We start from the raw sequence: 18077 nt of genomic DNA on the forward strand, positions 1-18077 counted from the left end.
GCTTCTTTTTAACAGAGTCATACGATTGCCGTGACTTCTGGACTTCCCTTGTGTAATTGGGGAAGAAGCCGATCCGGTTGCCATTGTAGGTAATTGGGCCCGTTGCCCTCGCCCTCTGGAGGAGCCTGCCTCGGTCTCTATAGTTCATGAGCTTGTCCGATCACTGTGCGCGGGGGGTCCCGGGAACCAGTCTGCCTGTCGGGACCCTGTGCGCTCTTTTAATAGAAAATAATTTTAAGGGTTTTTTAGGGGCCATCAGGTCTGCTAACCAGTCTTCCAGGAAGAGTTCCATAGAGGGTTCCTCTTCTTTCTCGGGCAGGCCGAGAATGCGAAGGTTGTTGCAGCGGGATCTTCCCTCACTGCCCTCGGCTCTGTGTTCCAGGAGGGTGATTTTCCTTTCCACTTGCTCCAGTCGGTCCCCCAGATTTTTAACCGTGTCCGACGATTCAGATATTCTTTGTTCTGCGTCTCCTACCCTGGAGGTTGGGTTCCCCAGGTCCTGTCTCAGGAATGACACCTCAGAGGTCAGGCCATTGATTTTGCCTCCACCGAGGTCCGGGAGTTGTTTATCATTGCCATAATGTCCGTAAGCGACAGTGCTAGGCCCGTGTCGTCACCCCTGTCCTCCTCCACCCCCTCATTTGTCGGTCTGGGGAGCCTTGCTGGGGTGCAAGTTGTGTACTTGTCCATTTTGTTCTGTGTTGTCCCTCTGCGGGGTAGGTCTTTCCCCATGTTTGGTACCTTTGTCGTTTCACACTCCGGGTTGTCCCCTGGGTCGTGAGCCCTTATGTCTCAGGTCTTCTCTGCAGTGTAGTCTCTGCTTCTCACCCGTGTCTGAAGGGTTTCCTGTGTAGGGTATGTGCCCTTTCCGCTGGTTTAATGTATTGGTATATCTGCTTGTGGATTGTTAGCAATGCTGTGGGGTTTTATGCCTTAGATCCGCGGTTGGGGTGTGTGTTTTTTTTTCTCCCTCAGTGGTTCCGGTGCATGTTCCTTTTTGACCCCAGGTCCGCGTGACCTATGCCGCGAGTTCTGTGCCTATCCGGGATGCCAGCCACGTGTTTCACTGGGATGGCCGCTGTCCTAGTGTTTTGTAGTCCCCTTTACTGTTGCCCGCAGGTATGCCTGGTCGCCAGGCTTGTTCCCCCAAAGTTCCCCAATATCAGTTGGCGGGGCCTCCCCCAACCCGGGTGCCCACCCGCTTGCCCACAGCGCACCCGGGTGGCGCCGGGGTGGTGGGAGCCCCGCGTGGCAGCCGCGTGCGGAAGTTCAGGCTGTCCTGTGGCGGCCCAGTTATTAGGGTGTTGGTCGAGTTTGCTGAGTTTGCAGGCTTATGGCTTCCCTGCTGTGTCAGTTGCTGGGTGGGACCCCTGTTGCTCCGTGGGGGTCTCCAACCGCCAGTGGGCGATGGGCCGTATGTTCCAGTGGGTTGGTATCCCTCGCCGGCGGGGGGTGGGACAAAAAAGAAAACCCCTGCAGTTGTAGTCAGTGTGGAGGGTGGGGAGATGGCCCTCTCCCCGCCGCCACCGGGCGCGTCTGCGGGGCACCTCTTGACCCGAGCGCCCAGCCACTTGCACAAAGCGCACACCGCAGGCACCGAGGGGGGGCCCTCTTGCAGTGGTGGTGTGTTGGGGATCCCTGATGCGGAGGAGGAGGGGAGGAGACGGGGGCCGCACTGCTCACCTGGCCCTGAGTCCTGTCTGCGTCATTTTCAAAGTCGTGGGGGTGGGCACCCCTCGACCCGAGTGCCCAGCTGCTCGCACACAGTGCACACGGCAGGCGGTGGGGCCTTCTTATAATGGCAGTGTGTAGATTTCGCCGAGGGTGCAGGGGGCCTCAATTCGCACCGATTTTCATCAGACTTTTGTGGGGGTGGGCGCGGCCGCAATCCCCTACCCAATTTTCCCTTTTTTATCTGTATCCGCACCAGGATTCCGTCAGGATTTAGCAGGATTCGGGTGGCCCAGGCGGAACGACGGAGAGCTAGACCGACATCCAGCGCCCCCTGGTGGTCTCCCCATTGATTCCATTGTTAATTCTGCGGCTGTCAAGCTGTCTTTGCCTGTGTCCTGGTGGATACATCCTGTGTTCCATGTTTCGTTTGTCAAACCATGCCTGCCTGACACTCGTATGCCTTCTCGTCCCGCTCCTGTTTTGGTTAATGGTGAGGAGGAGTATGTTGTCTCCTGCATCCTGGACTGCAAGGTCTCGAGGGGCAGTACCTATTATCTGGTGGAGTGGAAAGGATACGGTCCTGAGGATAGGACCTGGGAGTCTTTGGCCCATATACATGCTCTATGCCTTTTGCATGCTTTTCACGCTTCCTGGGCTTTGTCAGCGCCTTTGGGGGTGGATGCTGTCTCACGTGGACCTGCGCCTGCTTTGCAGCACCTGCACACACCCGGGGGCTTACAGCCGCCCTGTGGTTTCAAACTGTGCATAAGCATGTCTATTTTGAAGAAATGGAAGTTGCCTTGGAAAAGGCATACCTCCCGTGTCGCGAGAGACGCCAACGTCCTTTGCGGAAGCATGTTTCCGCGCAGGCTCCGCCCCTGTCTACAGCATAAAATCAATTCCTTCCCTCACATCGGTGCTTCTATTTAGCGTTACGGTAACCTTTTCCTGTGCTTGCTGTTTACGCTATTCCAGACGGACTACCTTTCGTCTGCTATCCGGAAGCTCCTCACTTTTCTACTCCTCGCTTCAACTTGACCACGGACCGTGCATTGACCCTGCTTTGCCTGCCGATTCTGTTACGGCGTTGTTCTCCTTGGAAGTCGATCCTGCTTCTGCCGCTGGCCTGTCTGCTCTGAGGCGTCTTCTGGGTTGGTATCGGCGTCTCCTTGCAACAATGGATCTCATACTATTCCACCTGCCTCCTGCAGTACAGTAAGAGCTCTGTTTTCTTTGGGGTTTCCATTACTCCACCTAAACCTGCCTGTTCCCAACCACACTTGACCCTACTCCATGCTTTACCTACCTTTGCTACTGAATCACCAGCCCTCCTTAACAGTACATCTACCTACCACAACATTACCATCAAGTCTTTTGAACGTGCACTTCCGAACGCTCTGCTGCCAGTGCACCATCCCGTTCCCAATGCGTCCCTCGTGCCGCTCGGGGTAGTTCTCCACACTAACTTACCTTTTTGTTATTTTCTCCTGTCGTTGTTTTGTGGTACTTTATTGGATTCAGCCTCCCCTGGTGGTAAGATGATTTGAGCATTGACTAGGAAGGGAATAGTGTTAGGGTCCTGAAGCCTATAAGTAGTAATAGCTTGTTTTGGTTCAGAAACTCTGCTCTTAGCAAGACAACTTAAAGGTATCCCATATTCTAAGTTGTTATTATTGCTTAGTGTTATTTCTTTTCGGTGTCACTAACACTTGTCCTTTCTTTACAGTATTGGTACAAGCGGTGCGCCTGTTCCCCACTCTTTTGTGGGATCAACTTGTCTGTCTTTTCTGAACAGCGGAGGGGTGTATCGTAAAAAAAGTGTCCCTCAACTTGAGGAGGCCCGAGTTCTGGAGGACGTAGTGAATCAGGCTCGCTGTCAAGCCACTATTTTCTGCTCCTCCGTTCATCATGCCTATCTCGGGACGACAGCACCCCTGGCAGTGAAGGTGCAGTGAGTAACATATACTACTGTATGTATATATCTAATATCATGTGAGTACTGGATTTTACTTCCTACATATAAGGGATCCTTATCTTTGTCCATTGTGTTATAGTATCAACCATCCTGATTTGTGGACCTCATCGCATAGTTTGTTGAAACAAAAAATTAGGGGTGATATCACCTACTGTCTGAATGCCGTCCAATGGTACTAGACACAGGACCCAGCCAACACCAGATCCTTACACACAGTATATTCTCCTTTGCTATTACATTGAACATCCTCCTCAAAGAATCTAAGAATATACAATTCTTATAGAAATATTTCCATCTCAGTATACTCCTTCAACCCAATAATGGTACTGCGTAATCTGCAAATTAGTCTGGATTCCTCCAGCCTGAGGTTTCTTTCACGGTCCCCGAGTCTGTAGCTTGAGTGGATATGTTTCACTCCAATAAACTTAATTTCCTCCTTGTTATCCCCATCTGATGTCACTTATCCCAATGTTCTTGTAAGGGCAGTCTTCTTCCTGTTGTGATTGACATTTTTAAATGATCTCTGATACGGAGGCGAAGCTCTCTGATAGTTGAACCAACATACATGTTATTACAGACACATATAATAATATAAATGACATATTTGGTTCTACAATTGATTAGATCCTTAATCTCAATGGTCTGTTTATCTGGTGTCACATACGTTTGCACATTGCTTAAAGCATATTTGCACATTGTACAGTTGATGCATTTATGGAAGCCTTTAACAGGCTTACCACTTAGTGCACCTCTCTGAGTGCGATCGACATTACTCGCCAAATAGCTTGGACTTTAAATGTTTTTGAGCATAGGTGCCCTAGTATACACAAAGTCCGGTTTTGTACCAATATATTTGGACAGCACTTCATTCAATTTCAAAATCGACTAGCGTTTTTTGAAGATGTTATAAATACTTGCATTGTCTTTTGAAAACGGGGTGATCATCCTGATATTGGTTTCTTTTTTTGATATTTTGGTTTTAAGCGCTAGACGCAGATCTCTATTTACATTGTCTGCCTTGGTCTTGGCCTTATTGTAGCCTCTTTGAAAGAATCTGTCCTCTATAAGTGATTTCTCTACAATATAATCACTATTTCTACTCCAGTTCTGTTTGGCCTGTAGAAATTCTCCTTGTCTGCCATTGGTACTATTTGAATTGTGTAACATACCAGGGTCCAACCACCATTTAACGGCTCACAAGGTGGTGAAATGACGGTGCATACATCTCCTTTTGGCTCCTCCCACTAGGGCACTGAAAGATTGTGAGAACAGTGCAGATGTGTTAGGGCAAGACAAGTTTGAATATATAAATTCCTTGGTTTCTAGTGCTTCCTTTATCTCTCACCAGACACGCAGGACCCAGGGAAGGCCTGAAGACAACGAGCAGCCAGAATCAGATGACGCAGAGCAAGGAACTGGAACCAAACATATAGTGCAAGTGGGAGACTTAGTTCTCCTGAAAAAAGTTATACAGCACTGGAACACGCCCAGGTTCACGGGACCTCATGTCGTGGAGGCTGTGACAGACAGGGCTTGAGGGGAAGACCGTTTGGAACCACATCCAGGATGTCAAGCCCTACAAAGCGATGGCCTCAACTGGTAACAGAGCAACAGTAATCGGCGGGGCCAGCATTGAAGATCTTGATGACCTTGATGCGTGCAGATCTCACTGAGTTAGGTAAACCTGGACATCCTATGGTCCGACGATCCCAAACAGCTGAAGTAGCAACTGGAATGCTTGTATGCATTGACTGCTGAAACAGTGTGTTGTTCTCTCTTTTTTTCAGCACATGGAGGTTGTGGAGCAGCAACTGAATACTTGTGCACATGACAGCTGTACCACTGTTTTGTTCTCTTTTTTCTCGCACATGCAGGTTGTTGCGACTGTGGTAGATTTGCATAGGGAACTCTCCTAATGTTGCCTCCCATTGACCTCCCTGGAGCCTTGTCCAACCAATTTGTGTAAGGAGACCCAGACGATTCAGAGCCCGGTCCCCTGAAGCTTCCTCGTGTTCATAGAGTATTTGGCCCAAGCATATCCACAATTTAAACAAAGTTCTTACCCCGTTCTGCCCACAACCGGAGATCCCTCAGTAAGGAAGGTTTGGGAGGAGGTCTTTGCTTTTGCTATTACCGATTACCTAGTTCGCAGAGCTTAAGGGTACTAACACAATAACGCCTTTCTTGCGATTTTCAGGCAGGCAACTTTATCATCTCATCAGCTGCAAGGACCAAGCAGCGTAAGTGGTCATGTCAGAAACAATAGAAATTGTGTTAACTTTGGTGTGTTTATTGATTCCCACGGGAGTGCTGGGCATTATAGTCTGGCAGCTCTACTTCGCTATGAGTGCTACCGCTGTGTCCACTACTAACATTCCCCCAACCCAAACAGGAGCAACTACCATGTCAGGTGGATGAGAAGACACTGCTGATAGCGAAGGAGAGGTAAGCGCAGTGTTGACGCAGACATGAAGGGAGTTAACGTGTATCTCATAGACACAGCACGCCTAACAAACAACATGTGGTACAAACACATGTCCAAAGTTGGCAGGGACACCACCGGGGAGAGCTGTTATGTCTGCTCTTTAATCCCCTACGCCATGAGTGCTTCTAGAACGTTCATTGCAACTGAAAAACCTGCAGCAAAAGCACAGTGCCTAATGTACATCGCAATGGTCCAAACACGAGGGTGATTCCAAGGGAAGACAGCAACCTTAAGGTGGATGTCAAAGGCGACCTTCCCGTATGAAGATAATTACATCAAAACACTTGACATGATGAACAGTTATTGGCAGCTGCATGAAGGGCTACAGTACATAACTGACAGACCCAAGAAGGGAGAGACAAAGACTATCACACTAAAGGAATTGCCATGCCCATGGTCAAAAGTAAAGGACATAGGAGGAGATCCTGGATGCTGGGAACGGCCAAAGATATTGGTCTATGTGCGTGTATATACCAACGATGGCTGGGAAGATGGGGTAGTAGGAAGCAAGGCACTGACCTTGGCCAAATCGCCAGTGTGTAAGGTGCAAGAAGAGAATGATAAGTGCCTGAAGGAATGGGAAAGAAGTGCAAAGCTGCTGACATGGGTGGAGAACGAAGCTGGACCAATACCAACAATTCCCCTGAAGACACCAGCTCTGTGTTACCAGCACAAGGGAGATGTGGAAGTTGGTGAGAATGTGGGATGCAAGGCGGCTGAGATTATCCCGGCAATGGGAGCGGGAACAGGAGTACTGATGGATAACTATTGGGCATGCGGATCAAAAGCATATGAAAAACTGCCACCGGATCGGGGAGGAGTATGCTCCCTCGTACACATCAACATGCCTTCATTGGTGGTACCCAAAAAAGATGTGAAGCTTGATGACTTCCCAAAGATGTAAAACAGACGGAAGAGGAGGTCATTAGAAATAGCACCACCTATTCAAGCAGAGAAGGCTGACGAGCAAACGGGATTGAGCAGAGTGAAGAGAGGGGGGAATTACTGGCACAGGCTATTCACTAGGACACAGATGTTCTTTGTCTCATTGATACCAGGAATACAGACATACACAAATGCCAAATGATTACAAATCGCTTGTTGGGAGCTGATGGTAATGATTAACTCAACAGTGAACAGATTCAACGGCATAAAGGAAGAGCTCAGAGCAATAAGGTTGGTGGCGCTCCAGAACAGGTACGTTCTGGATCTCCTCACAGCAATGGAAGGAGTGTGCGCAGAAAAAGGGAGTTCATGTTGCACATTCATGCCTGCTAACAATGAAGATAACTGAACTCTCTCAGACATAGTTGCACAATTGGCACAAATGCATACAAAGATGGAAGATGAACCACGTGGGACCAGGAAGGACAAAAGCTGGCTGGCATACCTGTAGTTGTGGATGCCATCATGGCTGTCAGATGGATTGAAAGTGATAACTGGAGCAATGGTGCTTGGAGCAGCATCCTTGTGTGGGGTCAAGATATGCATTGGAAGGTGTAAGAAAAGAGACAGATTAAGGGAGAAAATTGTGCAGAGTGACTTATTTCCGGCAGGAACAAACGTGGACAACTCTCGAGATCCGAGACCCTATGGAGGAAAGTGGGTCTGGTGTAACTCTGAAGGAGCATGCTGCTACATGTACTGGCCCTTTGACGATCATGGAAATTACTATGGATACCTCAGAGGAGTAACGTAGATATGGAGACCCAGAAAGAAGAATTGGACATTTCGAGATGTGGTCGACAAGTCGACCAAAGGGGGGACTGAAGAGGGGTGGTTGAATTCTAACCCTGCACCCCCTCCCACCAGAAACGCGGACCGGAAGAAGAACCGAAGACACCAATATCGGTCGTACCAGTTCGGATCAATTCCTAGTGCACCCATGATAGACAAGTACATTGAGAGGTACCCACTCAGTCAACCTTACAGCCCAGGAACAGTGCAAACGTTGCCCAAAGTGAACGAGGATCCGCAGGATGTGACTAAGGACGCCTCCATTAACAGTCTTGACTAAAGCACCAGGAAGCCATGTCTGATGTCGTTAGAGATACCATGACCGAGCAGTGTTAGACATGAAGCACACGTGCCATCCCCACATCCGGGACACAATCACACACCCAAATACACGAAGAACATAAGAGTACAGTTCTATAAGATAGTGTCACGACCCTCGCCCAAAACCCCTTCTGGCAAATCCCTTGGCCAGGTGGAGTCAGGACTCGGGCCTCTAGAGCCTGGCATCCTCTTCAAAGGCCCTCATGGGGCCAGTCCTGGCGCCTATGGCGCCAGGCTCATACACCGTGAAAAACAATGTGCTTGGCAACTACTTTATTGTATTGTCAGCCAACATGGAGGCATCCACATAGCTTGGTTCCTAAGAACCAAGCTATGCGGTCTAGTGTTTTGGGTGTGTAGCCTAGGGACTACTTTACCTGGACTATTTTGTTGGGGCTATTTAAACACAGCGTGTCCAGCTATTCCCTCGAACCTCGGAAAGCAGAACCTGCACGGAGACAAAAGGAACATCATTAGCAGCAGCATCTTACCTGCAGTCTTCATCTTTAAACACTCGCAGATACTGAGAACAGCTTCCTCGAATCTGCACGCCTCCCGGACAGAATGACCTGAAAGAGGAAGATAGAGGCAACATTAAAGAAAGCAGTAGAGACATTTACACATTACGAACTGCTCAAAAGGCTTACCTGGCTGGTCGCCTCTTGGCTGGCACCACTCCGGACAGCCCACTCGCGCTGAAGGACACCGCGTCCTACAAGGAAGGAAAACACATGTTAGCAAAGGCAAGACTTTGCAGCGCTGCGCATAGCGCTTACTTACTGCATCATAGCGCTCTTAATGCACCATCATTTACCAGCGGGGCTCAACCAAGCCAGTTCGCCGCGCTGAAGCTCTGCATACCTAAGGGAGAAAAAAGAGACATTATAAACAAAGAAAGGGATGCAGGATAACAACAAAACTAAAGAACAGCAATAAGACCTACCTGAACAATATCAAACGGGCCGGCGTCAGTGAAGTAACTGGACCGCACTCGCCCATGAAAGACAACGCGCCCCTGCAAAGAAGGCAGGACGGAGAGCACGCCTAATTCTACCACAAGGGTGAGGAGAGGGCGCCAGAGGGACTGAAATCATACGAGGGTGGAGGGAGGATACTTACCCCAGTCGGTCAGTCTTGAACACAGTCCTCCTGTATTTTCAGGCAGAACCTTCCCAGCAGACCACATCAGGGCAAAGCTGAGAAGCATACCAGCGAGTAACCCGGCTGGGTGGCGTCCCTGTGGATACAAGTTGAGCGTAACAGATAGAGGACAGATATATATGCATACTGTCTGCACGTATATTATTTTGTCACTAGCTTAGCTGCACCAAAGCAGAAACTGCAAGAAGCAAGAGATCCTGAGCAGGCTTGCAGATGCTTACATGCAAACTAACCTATGGAGCTGCAGAAGTACCCGAGGGACCTGACAGAACCAAGCACGACTAACATATGGAGAACAGAGAATAGCACAATTAAGTTTATTGGAGTGAAACATATCCACTCAAGCTACAGACTCGGGGACCGTGAAAGAAACCTCAGGCTGGAGGAATCCAGACTAATTTGCAGATTACGCAGTACCATTATTGGGTTGAATGAGTATACTGAGATTGAAATATTACATTAGGCCACAATTGTCTCAGCGAATGCTGAGCTGATCTGAATTCAGCGCGAACAGGAGAGCAATTGTGTGGGACAGGGCCTGCTGCCAAGGCCACCGAGATACGAGTGACATGCCATTCCCTGAACTGCAGTAACACCCGCACAGTAAAATACTAATAAATCGGAATAATTCAGAGCTCCAGGATTCCCAAACACGGTCTCTGGGCATGTGACCCAGCCGAGTGGATGATGAACTGAAACTAGCAGCTGGGAAAGAGGAGCAGTCTCACGCACCCAGACAGAAGTGGCAACAAAGTCGTTACAGGAGAATCCGAGTGTTGCATGGGAACGAGCACTCTCACAGGCATTGGTAGTGCACACACGTTACAATGCAGACAGAGAGTTTTTCTTATTACCTTGAGAAGGTACACTTCGAGCTGAGAACTTTTTGGATCCCAGGCCTGGCGGCGACAGCTCTAGCCAACAGGGTCGGACTGGGAGAAGAAATAGGCCTGGTCACCCCAAAAAAAGTGACCCACCCCTTGCCTCATTACCCTTAACCTCTGATGACATCATAGGAAGTGATGTCATTTGACCCCACCCTAAAGTGACATCCCGGGAAGCGATGAAACACGACCTTTCACCCCTTGACAAAACAGGAAGTGACATCAAATAGGATTGTTCCTAAGTACACTAAAATACTTTGAATCCAAGCAGATGTCCAAGGCCAAATGATATGTTATTGTATAGCACTTACGCTTAAGCTCTTTTTTATAGAACAAATATGCATACAATATCACCCAACCTGTGTTGGTACTCGTCTATCAACCTAAGAAGGATGAAAGGCTTTTTTGAGAAAAAAAAAATGGAATATTTTTTCTTCTTCCAAACCGGCCCAGGCATGGTCAGAAACTGGCCCCACTCCCCAGGGACGATTTCGGCCCAGCCACGGGCCGAAAGGCTGAGGGGCCAATCCTACCTTGCTAGCCAATCACGATTTAGGACTCTAGGGGTGGGTAGTAACGGCAAGAACCAATGATCAGACCCTCACACTGCAACATTGTAGAGGTTTTCGGGGGTGGACCAGTCCTGACATCTGACATGGGAGAGCCAATAAACTAACCCATATACGGTCCACTATAGGTTGACTACCACTCAATGCCCAATCCACTTATCCGATAGGTTTTCTGAAGAGGGTCCCAGCTTTTGAGGTTCTTGTGACGTAAGAGTCTAACAAAATGGGCCTGCAAGCCAGAGCTCACTGAGATGTCCCTGAATTGTCTTTGTCCGTGTACTGGTCCCTGTTGGTTTTGGCTGTAATAAACCACAGTTCAAATTGCTGTCAGTCTGGGCCTGCGTTCCTTTTGGGAGTGGGAAGGAGTTGAGCCTTCCATCAGTTCAGGGTACGCAACCTCTTACTAGCCCTCCTGCTTGCCTGGGAGTTCTGTCTCAACAGCGCTTTACAAATGACCAATAAAATAAATAAAATAAATGAGACTATAAGAACAACTTTTATCTAAATGTAGACAGTTACCATAGGGACAAGAGGCGTACCTAACCTATTGTTCATGTGTTTATGTTGCCTTCATGCAATACTGCTTTGTGTTCCAGTTTTGTTTTGTGTGATCTTTGTTGTGTCAGTATCTTTTTTATCTTTTATGTGTTCTCTTGAGGGGAGGTGGTTATCAGTTTGTCTTCATATGTATATGGTTTTCTTTGTATTTAGGTGAGGTGGTGAGTTCTGACAGGATACAGAGTTAAGAGTAGTTTTCTTCTCTTTTTGTATAAGAGCGAGTATGTGCTTAAGTGTGAGAGGCTTAGGTGCTACGTTTCTTTGAGGGCTACGTTTGTTAGGTAATGTTTTAAATTCTCTTGTGAGCGTTTGTGCTCGGACGTGGCAGGCCTGAGGTCCTGGGTGGCAGTCGGGACATAAGGGTGTTATGGCAATTTTAGAAAGTTAGTATTTTTCTAGAATCATATAGGCGTAACAATTATGGCCTAGGATGATTTGTTTGTTATAGGAAGGAGGATGTGTAGTGATCTGTATGTGTATGTTCAGTGAGCTGAGAGGCTGCATGGAATGTATTGGAATGGTATGATGCAAGTGGAACATAGTGCGCTCAAGGTTCCTGTAGTGACTGGTGGTACACTGAAAGACAGAGTAACTATAAGGATGCTAGTTTACCTTTCTCCTGCATCTGATCTACATCTGTAACTGAAACTATGTTTCATAAAGAAGCATTCCTTTTAACCTGGTCTGGAGTGGATTCTACATCATAATTACTTACCTTAAGACCCTTCCTTCCCTATCTCCAGCACTCTCTTCACTGCACGTCTGAATGCCACAAGGCCTAGTAGGACCATGATTGTATATTTACTGTATTTTGCCACTGTTGTTTACTCCCCTTGTTCCCTCCCCACCCAGCCTTGTGCCCCCTGGAAACACCATTCAGTTGTATAGGCGCCAAACAAATGCTCCATAAATAAATACGTGATCCAGGTACTTACCCAGTTACACTGCTTTCTTCATCAACCCCATCAGACACCATATTTATCACCCTTACCAACCATACTCTAAAGTGACCCAGCTCCCAACTCAATCTATGCTTCCTTGGCCCCATCTGACACCTCCTGTAAATGAGCCCCTATTTGACCTCAAATTACCAACCACATCCAATCCGATTGCACACCCACTCCCATTTATCCTCGCTCTACACCCTTACCAACCATACTCTAAAGTGGCTCAGCCCCCAACTCAATCTATGCTTCCTTGGCCCCATCTGACACCTCCTGTAAATGAGCCCTTATTTGACCTCAAATTACCAACCACATCCAATCCGATTGCACACCCACTCCCATTCATCCTCGCTCCTATTCGGTGTCCCTTCCCATTGTTCTCGTCTGTCTCCCTCATCATTTCCCCTACATAACACGAGTGAATTGATGAAGGGAATCTACATTTCAAAATGTATTCTTCAAACGCCCGCGTTATCAGCTGTTTGGATCACAACACATCGCTTGCTTCTCGCTAGAGACAGTGTGAAAATGAAATACGTTTAAAAACACAAGGTTCAGGACATTTAACGTGCGTGATTCTGGTACGTTGTCAGGTCCCTTTTTCTAATAGAACCTAACTGCTGCCTCATTGGCTCCCCGTCTTCCTTGTTGAACATTTATATAGAATGCTTATTCGTCCGTTCCCCTCTGAGTAGACGCCACAGGGCGTGATTCGCAAAGCGTTTTTCAATGGCATTACGAAATGGTAAAACGTTCCTGGACATCAGATCCCTGTGGTGAACATTTATATTAATTTCCAAGCAGGTAGGGACAGGTTCGAGGTTTGAGACGAACGAGTGCTCTGACGTCCCCAAACCGTTTACTGGCAAAGCACCAATGACAATCAGTAAGGAGAGTTGCAGCCTTGCTCTCACCCAATCACGAGCGCGTCTGTTGTAGCTTAGGAAACGGAGAAGCGGCTTGGGTTCTCAGTGCTGTGGCAGTGGAGGTGCGATAGAGTGCGGGCGGCTACCGTCACTGGAGAGGTGAGTGTAAGAAAGGAACGCAGGCTATATGCTCATGTCAGCAGAATGCAGGGCCATGTGTTGTGATGTTTCTCTATGGGAGCAGATAGAGCTAGTGTTTATGACATAGGCAGAGCAGGGTGTCTCTATGATGTCATTGGAATGTTCACGTGCATGTGATATTTACGTTCTAAATTTGTCAGTTGATGGAGGTTTTGATGGGGAAGGATCTCGTATGCTCGGGGGTCTTTCTTGCCTTCATTTATCTTAAATAATTACGAATTCAACTTACCTGCGTCTGTGTGCTGCTTCGCAACAATATGCTCATGTCAGCAGAATGCAGGGCCAACTCAAGATGAGCAAGGGTTAATTTCAAAACGATGGAAGAGAGCCCTTATCTGTACCTTTCATGTTTGCAGACCCAGCACTGGTGCACTCTTTGATTGCATATAGAGACAATGTTATTAACAGTGGTATGTTTATTTGGGAAAGTGCCAAGGACGAGTATGCATGTCCTTTTTGCATAGATTTGCATAATAGTCTGGCAGTTAAGGGGTTAAGCGTGAAGAGAAAATTTGATTGTGTGCACTTCTTAATCTTTTGTTTTTATCATGACGTTGATATGTGTGCAGGCAAGGGTTCACAAAACCTACATTTCAGCCGAGAGTGGGGGTGGGGCTAACTGGTTATGGCAGGGACCACTTAAGAAACTCTGGCTTCGTGCCCAAGTAAGCACAATATGCCAGTGACCATAACCAAGTTCTTGGTTTTAAAGATAATGTGCACATTTAGTTGATTTTATAACGTTTATATCTAAAGCCCAGGTATCAGATCAGGCAGCCAGAGAACCAGACTGTAGTACAGTGTGCCCCCTACACCACTTACCCGCCAAAATCAGCTCCCAGGCTCAGCATTAAACATACGCACACACACCCAAGGCAGGTCGTAGGATTTGCGGGGCCAAGTGCGGCAAGTTAAGTGCGGTGCCCCTTAATTTGCTTGGGATGACATCACAGGAAGCGACGGTTACTTGCCTGTAAACATAGTTTTTCATAATTTGAATATTGCCTCAGACTGGGAAAGAGCTTCTTGTGAGAAGATAAAACGCATTTTCTTTCAACAAACACTTGGAGCAGACTTGAAATCTGTAAGGTAGACGTGCATAGTTGATATTTTCACAAAACCTTAGTTACTTTCCATAGGTGAAATCCTGCTGATGCTCTAAATGTTATGTTACTTGGCATTTATATAGCGCTCTATTTATCATTGGTATGACCTCAAAGCACTGGTAGGTTGAACGCCTTCGGGAACCGCAGTTCTGGTCAGAAGAGAGAGATAGTGTCATAGGGTGCGTGGGTACACCAGATAGGTGTGCAGCTGATGTAATTGCTGGATGGTAGCTGCATCCTAGCGTTAGGTGTCGTGCTGAAGATATCAGTTGGATGTGTGCATTCTGGTGGGTGGACACCCAGACTGGGCTCTGGCTGCGATAGGCCTGAAGGACGCATATGTGAGCAACTAGGCCGGAATGTGCTCGGCTAGCTGTGTTTTATTAGGGTGATGTGTTCATGGGGTCGTATTCGTATTTGAACAGCTAGGCCAAATTTATCAGGGGTATAGCTGTGTTCTAGTTGTATGATGGTGTATAGTAGAGAGTAAGCGTAGTGATGTGATATGATGGTTATCTTCAAAGCGCCCGAGACCAGGCACGTGAACAGGATGGCAGGGAACACAGCGATACACGGGCACATAGAGACAGGGGGCTGGGCTTACAGCATGGGGAATAGGAAAGCAGGGTACACAGTGATACATGTGTGGGGCATGTTAACATTTACCTTCGCATTTCTTTCTAGAAGCGACTCAGGCTAACGTTCACAATCCTGTCAGGGTCTGATGCAGGCTAATGTTCACAATTTCTAACCAAGTGTGGCATTGCTAAAATTCACAATCCTGTCTGGGTCTGGCGCAGGCCAATGTTCACAATTTTAACTAAGTTTTCTATTGCTAACATTCACAATCTTGTCAGGCTAATGTTCACAATTCTAACCAGGTGTGGCATTGCTAACATTCACAATCCTGTCAGGCTAATGTTTGCGGCATTTCTAACATTCATAGTGCTGAGGTAAGGTAATGTTGAGTAGCAGGTTTACTCCCCACCCATGCCACACTTACTTTTTGGGTTACTGTTGGTTGATGGCTGGTCACTAGCTACACTGCCTTCCCTTGTGGACACCTGCTGAAGCTTTCTGGAGCCGCCCTTTGCCTTGGTGCCCTTAGCCACAGGGACTGCCGGACAGAGGGCTGCCCTGGGGAGGGTCAGTTATGACCAGGTGAGTCAGCCAATCAGAGGCGGTGGGCGGGGTTGGAGGCGGGAGGGAGAGGCGAAACCAGGAAAGAGATTCAGCGGAAGACTCAGGCACACGAGCCTGGGGATACCTTTTTTCAAATTTGGCCGAAATGGAGAGTGGAGGACGGCTGCACTCACCTGTTGGTCCCACGAGGTAAAGCAGCCAGTTTACAGTTTATGCCATTTCATAGATATGGTTCTACAAAGCTCCGCCTGTACTTACTTATTGTGGCTTCTCCTGTAACACTGATTTAATTAAAACATGAGCTATAATGCACCCTGTAACCAGGTGTATACAATAGATAATGCTTCACAGGTCTGGGCAATAATACATGTTTAGCCATCCTTACCGGAGATGTTCTGGCACCCGAGTGTCTAAAAGAAACCCTGCATTACAGGCTCTTGCTTCTAGAAGCTGCGATTATGTAAAGAACGTATGGTCGAGTACCCACTCGAGTCTTTGATTGCGATCTAAAGAAATCCAATAACACATATAGGTAAGAACATCAATTGCAAATGGGGCACCAGTGTTACAGTAATCTAGACATATAAAAAAAACATGCTGCTAATGAAGAGTTGATGAAATGTCCTCTTGTGTTTGCGATCTTAAAGCATGCAGCACTCACAAAGTGGATTCTTGCACCCTCCTGATTCTGCTCCCTTGGAACCATAGAAGCCGTGGATACAATTTCATGAAGCAAGGTCAGAGAAAAGGAATAATGGAAGACAAAAAATGGCAATACCAACAGTTTGGGCTTTTGTGTAGGCATGGGACAGTCTGGCTATTGACGGTAGCCGGTGCACAATGGTATGAGTACATAGGCATCTAATGGCAATATTTGACAAATGCTTATACATAAGCCAAAACTGTTGGCTTTAACAATGCTTGTTTTAACAGGACTTTGGTGAAGGACATGTATAATGCTTATAAATAGAGTGGCTGAAGCCAGACCTAGTTAAGACCTTTTTGTTACACGAGTAGGCTGGTTTACAACTCCAATTAACTCTCAGAAGACTGCTTTGAAAAAAACACTGGCAGGCACTTCGAGTGCAAAGTTTGATGGCAAGGCTTGATTTTAAAGCAACCTCAAAGAGTTCTCGCTGGGGGGTGTTTTGGTTGTGGAGGGGCAAGAACTGGGTGGGAATTGCCATAGGGATTAGCATGGCCACGGGCAGTCAATGGGTGGGAAAATAACCAAACACCTACAAGCTGTGTGTCCCTCCTTATATGCCATTTCTCCATAACTGTACTCTAATGCAATAGTTTCGGATTAATAGCTTAAACTAAAAATGGACACTGAAGATGTGTGGGAGAAAGAACGGAGGCTAGACGTTCATTGGGACCTACAAACATGGAAACCCCGGGACCTTTTACTGGTAAGACCATGCCTTCTGCCCAGGATGGACTTAAGGTAACTTTGTATCGCCCAGGGTGCTAAAATAGGTGCTAATCAATGCATAGTTACAGATGGTTTTGACGCCCACTGTAGCACAAAGGGCAGTTTTATAATCGGGCAGAGCTGTGTGTGTGCACCTTGCTATGTCTTTAAATTGTAATCACAGACCCTGATGGCTCTTCAAAATTTATACATAATATTTACACAAACAGCTTTTAAAAACAGTCTTGACTAAATAACCACTGATTCTAGTACCCATTATATGGCACTCATTTCATCAGTCAATGAAGGATGAAAGGCTGAGTCTGCCAGGTGGGGTTTGGACCCAAGATCATCCGTATGCGCTTAGATTTTTACAGCACTAACCCTCTGAGCTGCACTACAGAATTGGCTATAGGTGGGGGTCACTGCTGGATCTTTTGAATAATCCTGGCATTGGGCACGCGCCCGGCACTCGGCCAACAGGTCGCCAGAGCTGCTTCATACTGCAGCAGGGGGTGCCATGACTGGGCAGAGCTAGACCTGAACCATTTATCAGCTTGGCATGAGTGTTAAATGGAGATGCCAACAGCAGCATGAGCACAATGAGACAAATACGAAGTAAGATGAGGCATGTAGAGGACTCTGCTGCTCTGAGAGCGCTCTGCCGACAATACAGAAAAATCACATTATAAGTCCAAAACGCATCATCTATGACGTGTTCTATAAGGATTACACAAATAGATGTCATTGGTTTAGTTGAACAAGACATTATACATTGGATAGTTGTGCTGGTGCTGGTTTGGCTGAGGTTGAACTTGTTGCTTCTTGAGGTGTGTTGGGCAGCTGGGCTCATCAGGGAGGGGCGGGGGAGGGAGAGGCGATGGGTCAAGCCTTGGCCACACAGTTCTATTTCTAACTAAGCTAAGCTTCACAGTAATTATGGGCATGCAAAGTTTAATGTGACACACAAGACTCATAAATTGTAGCAATAGGTATACATTCTTGACCTGGACCAGTGTGGGGAAGAGGTGCAGTGGTC

The 18077-nt window shown here is 47.4% G+C and overlaps 1 protein-coding gene across 8 annotated transcripts in view; it reads left to right on the forward strand.

Moving 5' to 3' along the window:
- C1PH19orf44 (chromosome 1p C19orf44 homolog) overlaps positions 1-18077 on the forward strand; it is a 393273-nt gene that overhangs the window by 158174 nt on the left and 217022 nt on the right. For 2 of the 8 annotated variants that reach the window (XM_069649182.1, XM_069649184.1), the window contains 2 exons: positions 3401-3625; positions 4998-5327. The exons of 2 other annotated variants lie outside the window; for them this stretch is intronic. In XM_069649182.1, coding sequence (XP_069505283.1) covers positions 5294-5327 — 34 coding nt within the window. In that variant the 5' untranslated portion in view covers positions 3401-3625; positions 4998-5293. Of the gene's footprint in view, positions 1-3400; positions 3626-4997; positions 5328-12981; positions 13334-18077 lie in introns of those variants that run through there. 4 more of the 8 variants (XM_069649185.1, XM_069649186.1, XM_069649183.1 and 1 more) reach the window with 3 other exon arrangements.

Source organism: Ambystoma mexicanum, chromosome 1p (assembly GCF_040938575.1).
Source record: "Ambystoma mexicanum isolate Mex_15411 chromosome 1p, UKY_AmexF1_1, whole genome shotgun sequence".
Classification (NCBI taxonomy): Eukaryota; Metazoa; Chordata; class Amphibia; order Caudata; family Ambystomatidae; genus Ambystoma; species Ambystoma mexicanum.